At 31.7% G+C, this 20,427-nt stretch overlaps 1 protein-coding gene across 3 annotated transcripts in view; it reads left to right on the top strand.

Annotated features, from left to right (window-relative positions):
- Window positions 1-20,427, top strand: part of LOC145266489 (transcription factor ETV7-like) — an 88,164-nt gene that overhangs the window by 64,261 nt on the left and 3,476 nt on the right. For all 3 annotated transcript variants that reach the window (XM_080122211.1, XM_080122212.1, XM_080122213.1), the window contains exons 3-9: window positions 1,052-1,159; window positions 1,802-1,906; window positions 4,145-4,189; window positions 7,377-7,565; window positions 11,959-12,039; window positions 14,023-14,130; window positions 16,635-16,878. In XM_080122211.1, the coding sequence (XP_079978337.1) occupies window positions 1,052-1,159; window positions 1,802-1,906; window positions 4,145-4,189; window positions 7,377-7,565; window positions 11,959-12,039; window positions 14,023-14,130; window positions 16,635-16,878 (880 nt within the window). The remainder of the gene's footprint in view (window positions 1-1,051; window positions 1,160-1,801; window positions 1,907-4,144; window positions 4,190-7,376; window positions 7,566-11,958; window positions 12,040-14,022; window positions 14,131-16,634; window positions 16,879-20,427) is intronic.

Here is a 20,427-nt window from a genome sequence, read left to right on the forward strand (position 1 = left end):
GTAATACTGCGTGGAGGAAAGGTCTTCTGTGATTACTGCCGCTATTATTAAGTATGATATTTATTTCAAGAAATAATTTATCCAATTGTAGACTCGAGACGGAAACGTCCATTTTAAAAATTAATAATACATGTTCAATAGCCGATAATAAAATATAAAGCAGTTAGCGTCTCCATGGCAACGGATGTTATTATCAAGCAGACGCGATAGCAAATAAATGCAGCATATAACCTTAATTTTCAAAATGAAATTGATTATTCCTAAAAAGCCGTCTGCTTTCATTGAACCGTTCCAACATAAATCTAGAAGAAGTAAAATAATTAGTAAAATATCTATATTTAACGGAATATATTTATTATAATACAGAACATAAATAATAAAATGGAGTTAGGTATGTTCATGCGTGAAAGAAAGCTAATATTGGGTGAGTAGTTGCATTAGTGGCTGTAATGGTATTTTACTGTTCGTAAATGTAATTCTGCTATTCTGAGAATAACCCATGAAAAATAAAACCTTACAAATTGATAGTCACACTGCAGAAGTTATTTTTAAAATTCTAAGCATTTTTTGAATTTAAACAAAAATGAGTTGCTTTGATATTTTTATGTTTGTTTTTTCTAATAAGCTCGGCCACAAATAGAAGAATAAGTTTTACAAAGAGTAGCCCCGCCATTCATGCGTAGAAGTTCTTGATCTACGTTTGCTAGTTCTTTCTAGGCATATCAGTATAGTTTAGGTTAAGATTAGGGAATAAAACATGCAGAATAAACGCCAATGTGTAGAACGCATCGCTGAATGGCTGACATCTATTTGTGTGAGTTTGTGTGTGAGAAAATATTTATGCAAATATACACTAACATGAATGGATTATGCTGTCTTAAATAAGTAATGAAGTGTTTTCTTTACAACTTAATTTTACCTAATTTGGTGGTAGAGAGGATATTTTTAGGTAGGTGTATGCAAAAAGAAAACTATCTTTGTCGATTGTTAATATTAAACAGTGCGTATAAGTAAAATGCTTAATTTTCTATTTCGTATTTTTTTATAACAGCCAAACCGCCTCACCAGTGGAGTAAGGAAGAAGTCGGTGCTTGGCTGGCATGGTGTACTGAAGAATTCTCTATCAATTGCATATCCCCAGAAACATTTAACATGAATGGTAAGAAAGTGAATTTCCAAAGAAATATTATTTCATCACGTGATCAAAGTGACCAACAAATAGGCAAATAAGTCTCATATATACTAGCAGACCACCCGGCGTTGTCCGATCGTAAAATATGCTTTAATATTATATTTTAATTCATGCAGATTTCGTATTATAATAGAACCAATTATCCATCAATTATTATGTTTTGCCTAATATATAGCAGTGATTTCAAAACTATAACAAATATATTGTGCCATCAGCTAGAATCGAAACTGAAACATATCTTTCCAGCCTTAATCTAAATCCTTATTACACAAAAATTGCAAAATATAACGTTGCTTAATCTCTAACTTTTAATCGGCTCGTGCGCATAAAAAATACAGGTATAGTCGACTTACGCCAGGTCAAGTTCAATGCTTTTGTTCAATTTTGATCCCTTAGCAGCAATTTATGCCAGCTAAAACCAAATCGCAAATGTGCTGCAGTTCCAAATGCCCTATATATTTAATTTTAACTCTGTAGCCTAAATATGCAGAGAGGAGTTTGATAGAGGCTACGCACACCCAAGGTCACTTTCATATATATATATATATATAATGTTTAACTCTGATGGTAAATTCGCATGTGACAAAAATTTGTTTTAATTATTTACAGGCCGAGCTCTTTGCTTGCTGATTCGAGATGACTTTATGCAAAGGTCACCCGACGCTGGTGACGTCTTATATAACGCTCTTCAAATGTTTAAAAGGCAAATGCCAAGTAAGTACATTTTCATTAGGTTAGAAACTTTTAATATGTGTACTTTCCGCTTTTTGATAAACATTTCTTAATAGTTTTTCTTTGAAGAAATGACATTGTAACTGAAGTCAGTCTTTAACTAGATGCGTGGTGACTTTTTCCTTAAAGCATGTCGGAATGTGTGTGTGTGTGTGTGTGTGTGTGTGTGTGTGTGTGTGTGTGTGTGTGTGTGTGTGTGTGTGTGTGTGTGGAAAACGTCAAGATATTGTAGAATTGAATTTACAATATTTTATTCAAAATAAGGAATACGAAATAAAAGCGAAAGGTTTCTTATTCCATGGAGTTTCAAAGATAGGCTCTTCTCCTCGGATAAAAAAAAAAACGTTAGCAAAAGGTAAGTATAGATAAATATTTATTTTTGCTGGTGAGCTCAATTTTGGAAAACAGTCGAGAAAAAAAGATTTTATAAGAAAAATGAAAAAGAATACTCAGCAATGTCCAATAATTTTGGTTGCAAATATCCCGTGAAACTCAAAAGCTCGTAATGGGTGTGGCGATTAGTAAATCCATGAAGAGTTCAGTAAAATATCCTTTGGAATTTTTTTTTAATATCCGGGGTTGGAGAAGTGATGAAAAGCTCGTGCAGACGAATTTTGTATTGAAGTGCTAGAGTAAAATCTAACCTATGAAATTCTTGGTAGATAGGCATATGAGGGCTTTTTTTTTACATACAGTTCAAATGTAAAAAAGATAAAAAGTAAATAACTAGATATGAAGTAGGTTAATATTGGCAAACCAACCTTCCATGGCCAATTCAAATCATAAAATAGCGAATAGGTGAAAATTAAAAGCAATGGAGAAAGAGGATTAATAAGGGAAGGGGAGGTTTGCAATCACGCTAGTTAATGTATGTGCTTAAAGAGACAGAGAAGCCGTGTTAGAGAGGGGAATGGGGTTAGGATGAGGGTGGGAAGGGGAGAAGCCTAAAATAGATGTCAAATTACTCGATGTAAAGAAAGATCGTTTAAAATAGGGAAACACCGGTAAAAGATAAATAAATAAATAGATTCAGAAAGATGTATAATTAAGAAATCTATATACATTGGTAAAAAAATTTGATAAATGTTATATTTAGGAATAAGCTATATATGAAAGAAGAGCTAAAATTGAGAAAAAAATATTGAAAAAGTAAAACTGAAAAATGTATGACATTACAACTTATGTGTATCTAGTTAGAAAATATAGTGGAGTGAAATGAATATGATGTTCTCGAATAGGTTGTAAAGCAAATGATAAAGAGTGATAGATTAAAGCGGAAATAATTTTAAGTGAGGATATAGAGGGATAAATGGTAATTCATATTAAAATAAGGAAATGGGAAAATAATCGGAAAAAGATAAGGGTTTAGGTATTAAAAGAATCCGGAACTAATGTAATATAGGCAAAAACAAATAAAGAAATAAAAAAAATTTATAGAATAGAGTAGTAGAGATAGAAAATAGAGCGATAGAGAATAGAAGGCGTTGAGGAGAATCATGCAATGCCGAAGGAGAAGATAGTGTGAAATCACTAAATCGGGAGATTTTAGGGCTAAAAGTAGAGGGGGGTTAAAAAAAAAGCTACGGGTAGATGCATTAGAAGGGTATAAATACGATTTGAGCTAAATGGTAATATTCTAATTATAATGACGTAAAGATTAAAAAAAATGGAACTATCGGAGCAGTAAGCAAAATGGGTTTCCAGGTTAATATAATTCAGATGTAAAACAGCTAATGAATTTAATGAGTGATCAATAAAAAGTTAAGGCAAGATATAATTTTTATTGTTTTTTGCATAAATATTTATGTATCGTTACACATTCATGAGTATGATTCAGTCAACTGGTTATAACCAACTAGAAACCTCATCAGTCGATGTTGTTTTTACAAAAGTCCAGTCTTGAATAGATATTGGAGAAAGTTTACAGAAGGTATAGTCAAGAGAGCATTCACATGATATTAAAAAAAAATAATTTAAAATTACGATAACTCACTTTAATTATTAAAGAATATTATATATATATATATTATTTAAAAAAACAACAACAATAAAAACGAGAACGCAAAATACAAAATCACAAAACCAGTTTGTGATTTCGTTTTGTTTTTGTAATATATATTACAACAGCATGAGAAAAATATATCTTATATCTAAGTCAGTGCATATAAAATGCAACCATACGTTTGAATTTAACAAAAGTTTTCTTATTCTTTTTTCCAGTGCCAATTCTTAAGCCAAGAAATAATGGATTCACTTCACCAACACGTAAGTTTATTTTATTAGTTAAAATTGTATGTTATTTTATCAGTTAAAATTGTATGTATATTCTATTAGTTAAAATTGTATGTATATTTTATTAGTTAAAATTGTATTATATTTAATTAGTTAAAATTGTATGTATATTTAATTAGTTAAAATTGTATGTATATTTTATTAGTTAAAATTGTATGTATATTTAATTAGTTAAGAATGTATGTTTATTTTATTAGTTAAAATTGTATGTATATTTTATTAGTTAAAATGGTATGCTTATTTTATTAGTTCACATTTTGTTTACTTTATTTTTATTATTTTTATTATTATTATTATTATTAATATTTTTATTATTGTTATTATTATTATTATTAATATTTTATGTATCTACATAAAATGTTATGTATCCATTTTCAGTGAATTTTTAAAATATATATGGCAATTAAGCTACACAGAATTTTTTGCGTTTTATCCTCGTGAAATTCGTCAGGCATGGAATCGGTGTTACTACGTGTTTTATATATTCACGTGGCATGTTTATCAGATAATGGCAATTTAAACTCTATTAACCGGTTTCTTTATCATTTTTGGCGGGGTTCCGGTTTTTCTTTTCTTGGTGTTGGGAACTCTCTTAGTTTTCATCTGGATGTTTTCGACTTAAATTTTATTTCATACTAGTGTATTTGTTTATTTATTATTAATAATAATAGTTATTATTTATCATTATTAATCATTACCATAATTATGATTATCAATTTTGTTGTTGTTGATGTTATTATTTATTCGTTGATGTTATTATTTATTCGTTTGTTTTTGTGTGCTGCTATCCTGAGATAAAGTTTATTTGTGCATTATGCATTCGCAATTCTATACCTGTAATTTAATACATTTTGGAGTTCTTTAAAATTTAGGATAGCTAATTTCTCATTCAAACATAATTGACTCTAGTCGTCAAAGTTTCTACACCTGCTGGCCTGCTTTAGTATTTTCTACTTTTTTATCGGCAATCGTCCACTTTCTTTAAGCTCTCAGTAGTGGTTCGCTAATGCTGAATCTGATTTGCTGACTAACAAACCTAGTACCACGGAAACATATAACATGTAACAACATCGATGCCATGTAATAGCTTAACGAAACCTCACGAGGATGAAACGCGGAAAACTCTACTTGATGGTCATATATATTTTCCAAACTTACCATATATAAGTTTCGTGGTTAAATTTTAAATTCTGAAAAAACAACATATAGAGACATATATTCGATTTAAGAATTTATTGCTTGACAAAAGGAATATATAGAAGGGGTTATTTTAATTTCCTTAATCCATGGATTTTCAATAATGGCTCATATCATCAGAGGAAATAAAATGCAGTTAGCAAAATGTTCAGCTGCGAATGGACGCTAATTTTGCTTTTCAGCACAATTATTGAAAATAGTTTTTTGAGCGGTTGTGGATAATTATATGGAGAAAATTATACGAAAAGAGAAGTTGATACAACCTGGGTTATCCATTATGTGAAAAAGTCCAATGTCATTCGGGGTTATAAATCCAGGTGGGCAGAAAATAGGCCCATGGGAGAAAGTGATATTCCCATATAGCGAAAGTGTATTGCTCCTTATTGATTTTTCGTAAAGTATACGGGACAGCCTTATTCGTTGTTGTGTTGAGTGTGTGTTGGTTGCTGTCCTCCAAATGCTTTCTCGGTGTTGATAAAGTGTATCCGAAGTTGGGTGGATATACCATTCCATTGTAATTATCTCCGTGAGTAATAGAATTTGAGCATTGAGTGTAGTATGCAATGGACCTCGAAATCAATAGTGTAGGTAGCAAAATAGCAAAAATAGCAAAATAATCCTGGATATGATATTCAGAACGGTGCGTTGGACGGCTTGCTTCAGGTGTGAGTTCCTTTTGGGCTAGAATCACCTTGAAAGTATTACTTCAAGTAATATTTATCAGGATTTTTCATCTGAATTCTATCAGTGTCTTATCTCACTTATATATATGTGTGTGTGTGTGTGTGGTAGCTAATAGCGTTTGCTCAGTTGGCAGAGTGCTTGCTTGCCTCGCATGCAAGAGGCTCGGGTTTTGAATCCTGAATTCGGGTGTGGCTCACTGATGATCCCAAATGAGGGCGCAATTCGAGTCTTGGACTTCCGGTTCGTTGACTGTCATGGCTCTTGTGGGCTGCGTCGTTGTGTGGCTATGGAATTTATGTGTGTGTGTGTGTTACCTGAATTTTAAATATTAGACCGAAATAGTATTTAAGCTGACAAATGAAAATTTTGTTTTGACTAGTTCATTTTCATTTATTGCTTACCTTGACATTTGCTTTATAGTAACTTACTTTACTGCCGTTATTTTTAAGTTACTTAATCCGGTCCGTCAGGGTAATGTATGAATATTCTAAAATTATCACCTTTAAATAAAACTCGGATAAGAGAAATAATTCTTACTAAAATAATAAGAGTTATTTGCCTTTGCAAAACATACGCTAACTGACTAATGAATCTTAGGCAACATTGTGTCGTACAATCATGGGTCATTTATTATACATCTAAGCATTTTGCTGTTACGGATGATGAAGATGAAGATTGATTATTTAGATTATTCAGACTACTGTTCTCATCATCGATGTTTTATTGAGAACATTTTAATCGAATTAACTTTCGATCTTCTTGAGGTTTAAGTTTCAATCCTCAGTGCTAGCGGTACTAAAAATGCAGTTATGGATGATTTAAGACTTCCACGCGATCATGGCTGATGGGACGAGAGAAAGCTAACTCTGTGGATTAAATGTTTCCGTTCAAAATTTCGTATGGATTTCTGGCTTGAGCATAAAGATTCCTGAATTCGACAATACGCTCGGAAAGAAAATCGAAGGTTGCATCGGCTGAAACGCAGTGAGAATAACATCTAAGATGAGAACAGTAGTTTGAATAATCAAAATAATGCATATTTGAATTGGGGATTAACTTGACAAAATTTAAACTTGACAAAATCCATAACTTAAGCTATGTAATCCATATCTCCACACAATCCTTACTATACCAATGCCTTTTCTATTGTTTTGTCGTATTTTAAATTTTGCTTGATTGAATTCATTAAAAATTCAAGTTTGTCTCATAATTATGAATCCTTCAATTGATGGGTATTCTTGCTAGTATTCATATATTTTTTCATTTCTTACCTAAAAAGCATTACAGATTCAGTCACCATCGTTTATGTTAATGACGGCTAACCAAAATGTTTCTCCGATCGCCACCAGCAACAGTTCCAGTCCATTATTAGCGGCCCCTTTGACGTCCTTTGTTACAACCATGCCGACATCACCTCTGCTGCCAACAACAGATTCTAATCTAAATAATACATCCAATCACAATACAAGTAAGATATACAAACACATTTTTCTAACATTCATTCCGAATACATAAATTATTTTATCTAAAAACTATACATTACTGTGTCTGCTGGGTGCACATAGGTTTCATCAATTTGATCTAGTAAGATTTCGAATAAAATTCGGTTGCCCAAATCACTACATTTTAGATATATACTGATCGTAGCTGAACCTTGAAGATGTCCACACAATCAAGAATATAGACACACACGTGGATGTATCTCAACTCACTCCACATGATATAAATATCCTTTCTAAGCAAACAATACGCCTAAACAAACAACAGCAGTAAATGCTTTTTTTTTTTAAGATAACATTTAAACAAACCCCCATTTAAACAATTAATAACAGACAGCTTTTTAAAAACATGGGAAACAAAAAAATGAGCATCGCCTGTCCGGTTTTGTTGTTTTATCTCATTATCAATTGTCGACAAGAGAAACGGGCTGACTAATTGATCTGATTTGATTAATGTAATGTAAAGTTTTTAAATAAAATACCTTAACTCTAAATCGAACACTTTATTATATTTTTAACTGACTGGCAATAAATGCTATCTCTCTCTCTCTCTCTCTCTCTCTCTCTATATATATATATATATATATATATATATATATATATATATATATATATGTGTATGTATATATATATGTATGTATATATATATATGTATGTATATATATATATATGTATGTATATATATATATATGTATGTATATATATATATATGTATGTATATATATATATATATATGTATGTATATATATATATATATGTATGTATATATATATATATATGTATATATATATATATGTATGTATATATATATATGTATGTATATATATATATATGTATGTATATATATGTATGTATATATATATATGTATGTATATATATATATATGTATGTATATATATATATATGTATGTATGTATATATATATATGTATGTATATATATATATGTATGTATATATATATATATGTATGTATATATATATATGTATGTATATATATATATATGTATGTATATATATATATATGTATGTATATATATATATATGTATGTATATATATATATATATATATATATATATGGTAATTAAAATATACAGAATTTTCCGCGTTTCCTCTCCTTGAGGACTCGTCAACCTAAAATACATTTTAGTCTGACGGGTCCTTACTGAAATGAAAATGGAAAATTCTGTGTAGCTTAACTGCCATATATATTTTCATAACTTACTACCTAGTTCTACTTACGTATTGAGCACTGAAGTAATTACTGAAAACCAATACATAAAATATTATGTGAGGATACATGAAATTTATATAAGCTCTATTCTTTTAGTAGATATTGAGCTTTTTTGCATAATTAAATCTTATGTATTTAATGAAAACTTTTTATACACGATTTTTGTTGAAAATAATCTTAGAAGTGTTTTCGATATTCTTATATATATAATTATTAATACAAAGACACCAGTGTTTCATCCTTTCAGGAAGCATCAGTGCAGGGTGTTACGATGAACACCGGCTGAAAGATTCGAACCTGGCAACGAAGCCATCTCTGACTCCATTAGCACGGTCCAAATCTATTCGGTCACCGTTAACCTCGAGAAATATTGCTGAAATTTAAACAGTTATTTTTTAAATGTTTTAACGACTATCAGAGTGATCTAATCATTATATGATGACCTGCTGATGCGAGCTAAATTGACTGTTTTTATTTCAAATGAAAGTGCTCAACGATAAGAAACGAGTTTCTTAAAGAGGGGTGACATAATTTTTAAATACCTACAGACACTAGTGTTTCATCCTTTCGAGAATCATCAGTACAGGGTGTTACAATTAACACCGGTCGATATATTCGAACCCGGCAACGAAGCCATCTCTGACTCCAATAGCAAGGACAAATCCATTCGGCCACCGTTAACCGCGAGAAATGTTGTTGGAATTTAAACATTTATTTTTTAAATGCTTTTTACGTCTGTATATATATATATATATATATATATATATATATATATATAAAGAGAGAAAGAGAGAGAGAGACATATAAGTGATAGAATGTTCTTATATTTTTTCAGATCCTGATACAAATTACCAATCTTCTAATCCCTCGATTCCAATACAATTACTGGTTGCGATCTCGATTCTTTTAAAATCTCTCAATATTTAGATATAGTTTGTTTGTTTTAATGTTTGGATTATTGTAAAATTCCATGTAATATGTGCATATATTTTCACAAGCGTAAAAGTAATAGATTATAATTATTTTAACTGTTAGTTTAAAATCAATAAACATTATCATCATATTATTAATACTAGCTATAATAAACTAGGTTTTAAACAATACCAAACAAAAAAGAAAAACAATCGAAAAGAATTCTGATTCCGTTGCTCCAAATTATTCTGATTTTTTTTTTATTCCCGATCTCCATTCTGATTAGTCGTCTCAACGTGTGTGTGTGTGTGTGTGTGTGTGTGTGTGTGTGTGTGTGTGAGTTGACATGTGTAATGGTTACACACACCAATTGTGCGCTTGCAGGGCCAGGTTCAAGTTATGTTAGGTCTATTGTATCTATTTCTCTATGAAAGGTATGAATTCATATATCCTCCACCCCCGACTATGGATCAGATATTAAGGTAGACTAGATTGTAAAGCTTTGGTTGTACAATTAGTCTATGAAAAGAATAAATTCCGAAATAGCACCGTTTTCTCTGATTATCTGAACGTTGTTTCCAGCAGTTTCGGACTTCTTGGTTCTGGACACAAACGATGCCAAATAAAAAGATGTACAGATGACGATTGCGCAACTCTTGCTTCAATATATATCTTCCTTATATATCACCTTTATGTGGAGGATCCACACAAAAAGAGATCATTATGCGTGTGTATATATATATATATATATATATATATATATATATATATATATATATATATATATATATATATACTAGTATTTCGGTCCGGCGTTGCCCGGGTGTTTGGAGGTGTATGCTGAGCAAAAAAAAAGCGGCCAATTTTTAAAAACTTTGACCCCTATTATGACCCCTTAAAAGTTATTGTTTTGGGCTCAAAGCAAGTTAAGTTAGATCCATGTACAAAGAACCTATATCTAAAATTTCAAGTGTCTAAAGCCAAAATTGTCGGAGGAGTTTGACAGAGTTCTCAACGGTCAAATCGTTGAACTTTGACCCCTTACCAGCCAAATTTCTGGCCGAAAACCGATCACATCGATTTTCTCAAATCTCACTCCCCTGTATATCAAATTTCGAGTCTGTAGACTAAAAATTGACAGTTATTGCGTAGGGAAATGTACACAGACACACAGACAGACACGTCCACTTTTATATACGAGTGAAAGTGTCTGTCAGTCTGTGTCTGTCTGCCTGTGTACTTTTCCCGATACAATAACTCTGTCAGTTTTCAGTCTACAGACTCGAAATTTGATATACAGGGGAGTGAGATTTTAGAAAATCTTTGTAATCCATTTTTGGCCAGAAATTTGGCGGTTAAGGGGTTAAAGTTCAACGATTTGACATTTAAGAACTCTACCAAACTCCTCCGCCATTTTTTGGTATAAACAATTGAAATTTTAAATATAAGTTCCTTAGACATGGATGTAACTTAATAACTTGATTTGAGCCCAAAACAATAAATTTTAAGGGGTCATAATAGGGGTCAGTTTAAAAAAAAAAATGACCTCTGCGGTCTCTACCAAATTACTCAGATAATTTCTGGTCTAAACATTTGAAATTTTACGTAAAGAGTATTCAGAGAGAGGGCAAGCTTTTTAATCGATTTTGCTCGAAACTTTTTAGTCACAAATTTATAAATGTATGTATGTATGTATGTATGTATGTATGTATGTATGTATGATTGTATGTGTACCTAAAACTTTCGACAGAGGCGAGGGATTTTCCCAAGATAAGTATCGTTTTTAAGCTCGACCCTTCAGACGACAAATACCGAAAAATTGGCTAAAAACATTAATATCTTCACCCTTAACTGGACACGTTTCTACAGAGAGGGGTTTCTTTTTTCACCGATATTTTCGAAAGTCATCTCCTCTTTTCGATTGTCAAGCCTTAATTTAAATCTACGTCACTTACGGTTTGGCGGTGGTCGTAACAGCAAAGATGCCACGTTTTTCCCCCGTTTTCCTCCTTCGCGGTACGGGTTCGAGCCTGCCTTCCTACTACCACTTTTTTTCTTTTTTTTTTTTTTTTTTTTTTTTTTTTTTGCTCAACACACACCTCTAAACACCCGAGCAACGCCGGGCACCCATGCTACATATATATATATATATATATCCTCGATTCAAATTTCTGAGCATATTGCTAAAGAGTGTTATTTATTTTCATTATTTTGATAGCATCTATTGTCAGCTCTCCGGTCAGTTCGACGGACGTGGATAGTGTCCCTTCAGAAGTGAGTTCTAATCACGACCCGGAAGGTAAGCCATTTTTTGCTTTATTTTTTAGTATGCTCTTCCAAATTGAAGCCAAACAACCATGTTTTCCCTATAAGTTTATTAACAAGACTTTATGAACAAATTAAACCTGATCAATGAGGATTAAGTATCTCTGTTACATGAAGAGAAATGATATGATAGTGTATTGTTACTTTTTAAGACTGGTTTAAATTCAGTAAACTCATAGGAGGATTAAATCTGGACATTTTAGGAAGATATACTTTGTTTGCTTGTTAATATTGAAATAATGGAGGTGTGTACTTTCGTTAGAACAGCTGATTTAATAGAGTCAGTTAAAAACCAATGAAAATATGCGAAGACGTGATGAAATGAATTCAATGGAAAGAAGGATACATAAAGACTTGGTCAGAGATAGGTTATTTTGGAAGTCAATTTCTAAGAGTCGTCCAACACATGCCACCACGCAAAACAAACGTTCAACCAAATATGATGATCATGATAATGATCGATAAAGTAGCAGAATTCTCAGATTTACCAGAAATCATGTTGTTTCAGAGTTTTTTTTTTGGGGGGGGGGCTCACGTTCACTCCCTAACAAGATATATCGCCACTTGGGCGTAAGGGGCTACTATTTGGGACCGTGCTTAGGAAAGATTACAGAGAAGCAGGTAGCAGGAAGGGAACTCCAAAGTCCTAGCTGTTTGAGGAAAGAAACTATTAGAGTTAGCTTTCTCGCATTTCTGGATCTCAACGTAAAAGGGATGAGTTTTTCTTGCTAAGAAGGTTTGTCGGGATATGTACGTCGAGGGGGGCACAAGTGCAACGAGTTCATCAGAGCATATTTCATTAAAATATTTGTAAAACAGGTACAGAAATATTGCGGTGATAGAGACAGGGGTTAGATCTTAGTTGACAAAGTGGGGCATACTAGATTCAAAAACTGTTTGGGACCCTATCCAAAAGAGAGAGGCTAGTGGTAGATGCACCAGATCAGATGTGGCAACAATATCCCATGTTTGGGCGAATGGTAGCCTCCTAGCGGTACTGGATACTCTCAGGTGTGAGTAGTCTGCTAGCTCGATAGAGGGAATCCACTTTCTTTGTAGCAGCAGCCTTTGCAATGTCCTCAATGGATTTGTTCCAGTTCATATTGCCCGTGAATGATAAGCCGATGAGTTTGAATGAAGAATTTTTAAGTAGGGGGTTATCTGTTATGGATATCGGTGGTTGAAGAGGCGTTTTGTACATTTTAAAGGAGAGCAGCTGATATCTAAAAAATATCACATTTTCCCACAAAAAAAAATCGACGCATTCAGACCAAAAAATAAATTATAAAAATAAAAAATCATAAACTACAATTACGTCCGCAGACTAAGACTTCTTTTCGCCCAAAATAATTTTGTTCTTGGAACCGGTCGTTTCTTATAAGAATAATAAATTTGAACAACTACAGTAACACAGATGGCGGTAAAAAATGGAGGACGCAAAAAGGAATAAAAAATACTATGAACTGACGTATATAATTAGCACACTCTAACACACTGAGAAAAGAAAAGGCAAACATATTAACATACTGCTTACGCATTCTATAAAGAAAAACAATTTATGAACATAAAATGAACAACTTATTAAAACGAAGACCTTTTGTACCTTGAAACTTTCTAATATGTAAACGTTCAAAATGGATATGTGCTCGCATATTTGGATTAGAGGATTCACTCCTAAAATAATCAACCAGAAATTATAAATTTTGAAACACGTCTGCTAGGTGTTATATAGTCGTAATATGAATAGATTTAACTGTAATTTAGTTTTATGTAAAAACGGCAAAATGCGTATGGAAGTAAAAATTTAGAATCTTTCGATATTTGTGAATTCTTTACAATGGGTGTAAGACATTGGAACATAATATGGATACTACCATCTATAATTTTCAACAGATTTAATTGGTATAATCCAAGCAAAGTTGACATTTTTACACGGTGCCATATCTTTTCTTTTTAGAAATGGATATTCATATGGAACAGGAGATACCGGAAACGGAACTGACAGATAATCGTAAGTTGGAGACGATTTCAAACAAAGGAAGTACGGGGATCAAAAGAGATTCGGGTGAGTCCTCAGAAATTAAATACATAAATTTATATAACTGATTACTTTTGTGTTGGTGTTCATTGCTGGTACGCTGCAAATTAAATGTAGTCCTAGTGTGTTTCACTGGTCCTCAAGTTATATATAGTTTAGATTTTTCGATGGAGAGGTTATGCGTGTGGTTGGTGTGGAAGAAACTGAGAATGAAGTAGAGTTACTTGTATGTGGCCGCATTTGGCTGAAATAGAATATTGAAGAAAAAAGAAGGCCACCATGAGTATTAAATAAAACCACATCTCTACGTCTAAATAGGTATCAACTTTTATTTAAGGGAACACTGAAACGCGCCGAGAATTGTTTGGTAGGCTGGTTTTTGTCGATAAACAAATACTGTATCTGGAGTTGCATTCTAGTAATGAAACAGCAGTCACAAGATAACATCATATCAAGAGACGATGGAAACGGTAATTAATCTTGAATTTTATTTTTGCCGCTATAGTACATTTACGCGTCTTTATCTTGATTCTGCGCAGATGTCTCATAACATCCACGCAGTTAACAGTTTAGGCTCGCATGCGTGAAACTAAACCGCAATTCAATCTCACGCATGATATTGCGTGTAGATTTAGACAAAATAAGTCTCTCGTGTAACTGCCGCATTTGCTCATGATATATGACAAACAGAATGTCGGCATTGCTTTGTTACACACATGCATTCAACTGCTCAACCCAGCAGCTGGAAGAGCAAGAGACGGAACATCTGTTCACTTTGATCGTCAAGTCTGTTGAAATGTTTTCCCCGATTCTCTCGCAATTGCTGATGTAACTGTAGTTGTTTTTAGTACATTGCGAAGTCGAAATACTTCAAAATGAAAACATTACAATAAAATGTTTTTGAATATTTGAGATGTGGATTGATATTAGTAATATTTGGATTATTCGAACTAATGTTCTTTTCTTGAGTGTTATTTTCACAACTTTTTTGTCGATGTGATTTCCAATCTTCTTCAGGTGTATCTTATCGAATTCTCTGATCTTTTTGTCAAACTCAGAAATCTGTACGGAATTTCGAACAGAACCCTTTTGCTTAATCCACGTGTAGACGTCATCAGTAATTCGAAATTTTATTCGAGGTATCACACGCATTGAGGATTAGACATTCAACCTCCAAAAGAATTTAATTAATACAACTGAATTTAATTTTACTTAGTACTTTATCCGTTACGCCCCGGGGTCTTTCCAAAACGTTGAGAAAATAGCACTGAAAGTGAGAACAGTAGTCTAAATAATCTAAATAATACAAGCAATAAAATGTTTATGTTCTTATTTTATTTACAACCTTGCAATTATCAAAGCAATCGCACTCATATTCTAAACGCGATATATACCCACAATCTTAACTTACATTTCATTACCATCTAATTTACAATTCCTATTTACTAACTTGATTTTTCCGATCACCCCGAAGTTATCTTGTTACACCAAACTATTATAAAGAATAGTACAAAAGTGATATCGTAAAAGACTTATTATTATGTTTGTTGCTACGAATTATAAAAGCAAACAAGAAGATAAATAAGTAATAAGATTGCATACCTCCGTCTGTCAATGTAAGAATAGACTAAAGTTTATTTGTGTCTTACTTCTCCACATTGTATAAAGTATTTCCAAAATTCAGCCATTGTAACTCAAAACCTATTTATCTGATCAGATTGAAATTTTAGACTGTGATATCTATTATCGAAAGTATCATATCCATAAAAGAAATTTAGAAAAGTCGAAAGTTGAAATTCTTTCACGGTTATGGAAGACACGAGACATCATTGGCTACAATAGAAGTCAAATAGCGATTCTTTTCGATGAGCAGAACTGACGTTATCGCTAGAATGTGACTTTTATTTTTTCCGTGATTTTGACCTCGATTTTTCACCTAGATATCCCAAAAGTAAATCTGTTTGAAGTTAGACCATGATTGATTTTTTTACCAAGTTTGGTGACAGCATGTACATTGCGTAACTAACTAAGTGCTACATAGAAAAACATCGTGACAAACCAATAAACTAACTCTACGGTAAAGATCACATCCTTGACGAAAGTAGTAAACAGTAAAATTAAAACTATTGGATATTGAATCCGTCATGAAGAGCCATTGCATTATACCAATTGTATAGAGAAAATACAAATAATAAAGTTTAAATATAGTTCTAGCAACCAAGAACAACAACTACACATGTTTGAAATTGAAAGTGTTTGGGGGTTTTTTTTCAGTTTTATGGAATATCAATCCTTATATTTAGTTTATTTGTAATACGGATAGTTTGTATACTCATTTCTATAGACTTATTCTTTTTAAATAAAAACATTACTTAAATGTTGTACTCTGTAATGGAAGGATGTTCCTAACTGAAGCGCGATGAACCGACGAACGGATAAATTTTTTCGGGAAAGAAACACAAAGATATACTCATATAAATTTTGTAATTTAACACTTTTTTATTAAAGTCTTTTTTCTCTTTTTTTTTTAGACTGTCGCTTGCTTTGGGAGTTTATCTATCATTTACTTTTGAACAACGAGTACAGCACTTACATCTGCTGGGATAACAAAGAACGTCTCATCTTCCGAATCCTTAACCCACATGGGCTGGCAAAATTATGGGGCAACCAGAAAAGTCGGTCGACTATGACTTACGAGAAACTTTCGCGGGCTTTACGGTATTATTACAAAATGGAGATAATTAAAAAGGTCCCTGGTCAAAGACTCACTTATCAGTAAGTACTTGCAAATGTATAGAACTTGTCAATATGAATTTGTTGGAGTGTGTCAATATGAAAATGTGCAGCGTGCGAAATGTTCAATATGCGTAAGATATGTCAATGTGAATATGTGCGAAATGTGTGAATGAGAATATATTTGATATATTTCAGTACGAATATGCATAAGATATGTCGATGTGAATATATGAGAAATGTGTCAATAAGAATATATTTGATATACTTCAATACGAATATGCGTAGGATATGTCGATGTGAATATATGAGAAATGTGTCAATGAGAATATATTTGATATATTTCAATACGAATATGCGTAAGATATGTCGATGTGAATATATGAGAAATGTGTCAATGAGAATATATTTGATATATTTCAATACAAATATGCGTAAGATATGTCGATGTGAATATATGAGAAATGTGTTAATGAGAATATATTTGATATATTTCAATACGAATATGCGTAAGATATGTCGATGTGAATATATGAGAAATGTGTTAATGAGAATATATTTGATATATTTCAATACGAATATGCGTAAGATATGTCGATGTGAATATGAGAAACGTGTGAATAAGAATATATTTGATATATTTCAATACGAATATGCGTAAGATATGTCGATTTGAATATATGAGAAATGTGTGAATAAGAATATATTTGATATATTTCAGTACGAATATGCGTAAGATATGTCGATGTGAATGTATGAGAAATGTGTGAATAAGAATATATTTGATATATTTCAGTACGAATATGCGTAAGATATGTCGATGTGAATATATGAGAAATGTGTGAATAAGAATATATTTGATATATTTCAGTACGAATATGCGTAAGATATGTCGATGTGAATATATGAGAAATGTGTGAATAAGAATATATTTGATATATTTCAGTACGAATATGCGTAAGATATGTCGATGTGAATATATGAGAAATGTGTGAATAAGAATATATTTGATATATTTCAGTACGAATATGCGTAAGATATGTCGATGTGAATATATGAGAAATGTGTGAATAAGAATATATTTGATATATTTCAGTACGAATATGCGTAAGATATGTCGATGTGAATGTATGAGAAATGTGTGAATAAGAATATATTTGATATATTTCAGTACGAATATGCGTAAGATATGTCGATGTGAATATATGAGAAATGTGTGAATAAGAATATATTTGATATATTTCAGTACGAATATGCGTAAGATATGTCGATGTGAATATATGAGAAATGTGTGAATAAGAATATATTTGATATATTTCAGTACGAATATGCGTAAGATATGTCGATGTGAATATATGAGAAATGTGTGAATAAGAATATATTTGATATATTTCAGTACGAATATGCGTAAGATATGTCGATGTGAATATATGAGAAATGTGTGAATAAGAATATATTTGATATATTTCAGTACGAATATGCGTAAGATATGTCGATGTGAATGTATGAGAAATGTGTGAATAAGAATATATTTGATATATTTCAGTACGAATATGCGTAAGATATGTCGATGTGAATATATGAGAAATGTGTGAATAAGAATATATTTGATATATTTCAGTACGAATATGCGTAAGATATGTCGATGTGAATATATGAGAAATGTGTGAATAAGAATATATTTGATATATTTCAGTACGAATATGCGTAAGATATGTCGATGTGAATATATGAGAAATGTGTGAATAAGAATATATTTGATATATTTCAGTACGAATATGCGTAAGATATGTCGATGTGAATATATGAGAAATGTGTGAATAAGAATATATTTGATATATTTCAGTACGAATATGCGTAAGATATGTCGATGTGAATGTATGAGAAATGTGTGAATAAGAATATATTTGATATATTTCAATACGAATATGCTTAAGATATGTCGATGTGAATGTATTAGGAATGTGTGAATAAGAATATATTTGATATATTTCAGTACGAATATGCGTAAGATATGTCGATGTGAATATATGAGAAATGTGTGAATAAGAATATATTTGATATATTTCAGTACGAATATGCGTAAGATATGTCGATGTGAATGTATGAGAAATGTGTGAATAAGAATATATTTGATATATTTCAATACGAATATGCTTAAGATATGTCGATGTGAATGTATTAGGAATGTGTGAATAAGAATATATGCAAAAAACGTAAACGTGAATATATGTGATAAGTGTCAATGTGAATATTTATCTTTTCATACCGACTAAACTGCTGTTGGATTCACCAACTGCAGTTATATGTCAATATATGTTGATGGAGATGACCTTAGGGTCACTTAGAGCAACATAACGAATAGCGATAGCTGATTAGTTCGCTTAACGACGTTATGGATACTGAGATTAGAATGTTTATGAAGATAAACATAATGTAAATTCCTGAGAAATTGACCAGAAGAAACTCTTTGTTATTGGATTGTTCGATACGATGTCTCTGGTCAGTTTCAAGTAACGATGGGCCTTCTTTTAAGGGTATCTGCCCGTGCAATTGTGAGGCCTGGGTGCGAAATTTTCAACCAGTTTCTTAAATCGGTACTACTTTGGTCCAGTGGTAGGAAGTGACGCAAGACTGACTGAAAACAATGCCGAGATAAACCACAACTACATAGAGCATCTAAGATTAGATTTAAAAAACAATAAAGTGCTCAATCGTACAAAAGATAATATACATTAATATCCACTTGACGAAACACAATTTTTTTACCTTGTTTGTCGAAATTATCTTCAAAGTATGCGACTACTAAACAATGCTAAAAATCTGGTCTGAAAGTATAAGACGATCTATATACGAGTAAGTCTAAAACCAATGAACGCCTAGTATATCAAACAGCTAATGTAATGTATGATATTTAAAAAAAATAATTTTATTATTAACTCTCGTAGAACCTATTGATTGAGCATTTTTATTGTTTTTTTACCAATTTATGATACAAAGCGAGAGATAGAGAATTGTATTAAGAAATAATATAAGCATATCTTTTTCAGTATTTTCTTCAACAATACTTAATACATGATTATATCATAGAAGTTGTATACAAATATACTTATATAAATAAACTAAACAGAAACGTTGATGTTTTATTATTGAGAGCTATCATCAATCGATTAGTCATGCAAGTAGAAAAATCAGTTAAGACCAGGATTATTTTTTCAAAATAGTAGAAATATCTTTTCTATATTTTCGTATTTAGTTGATAAAGGCGTAGGATCTCCGAAAATTATTACTCTGCCAATAGGAAAAGAAAAAGAAAAGAACTATCAAGAAATAACATGAACTGTTATTTCAGATAATAATAACGTCAGTTGCGGTTGGATTGACCCAAGCAACAGTCTACGTCATGTTATACGTTTCTTATAACAGAATGTTTTTATTACGTTCGACCTATACAACACAATCTCGTCTTCGCTCAGCTCACATCTTTAACTGAATACGTGCAATATCTCGAGTGGCTCGCACGGCATCATATTATCGTTTTAAATATGCTAAGTCTAACATGGGTTCTTGAAATCGAGTCGAGCATTATAA

Source organism: Euprymna scolopes, chromosome 41, assembly GCF_053919585.1.
Source record: "Euprymna scolopes isolate OS-2025 chromosome 41, ASM5391958v1, whole genome shotgun sequence".
NCBI classification, from domain to species: Eukaryota; Metazoa; Mollusca; class Cephalopoda; order Sepiida; family Sepiolidae; genus Euprymna; species Euprymna scolopes.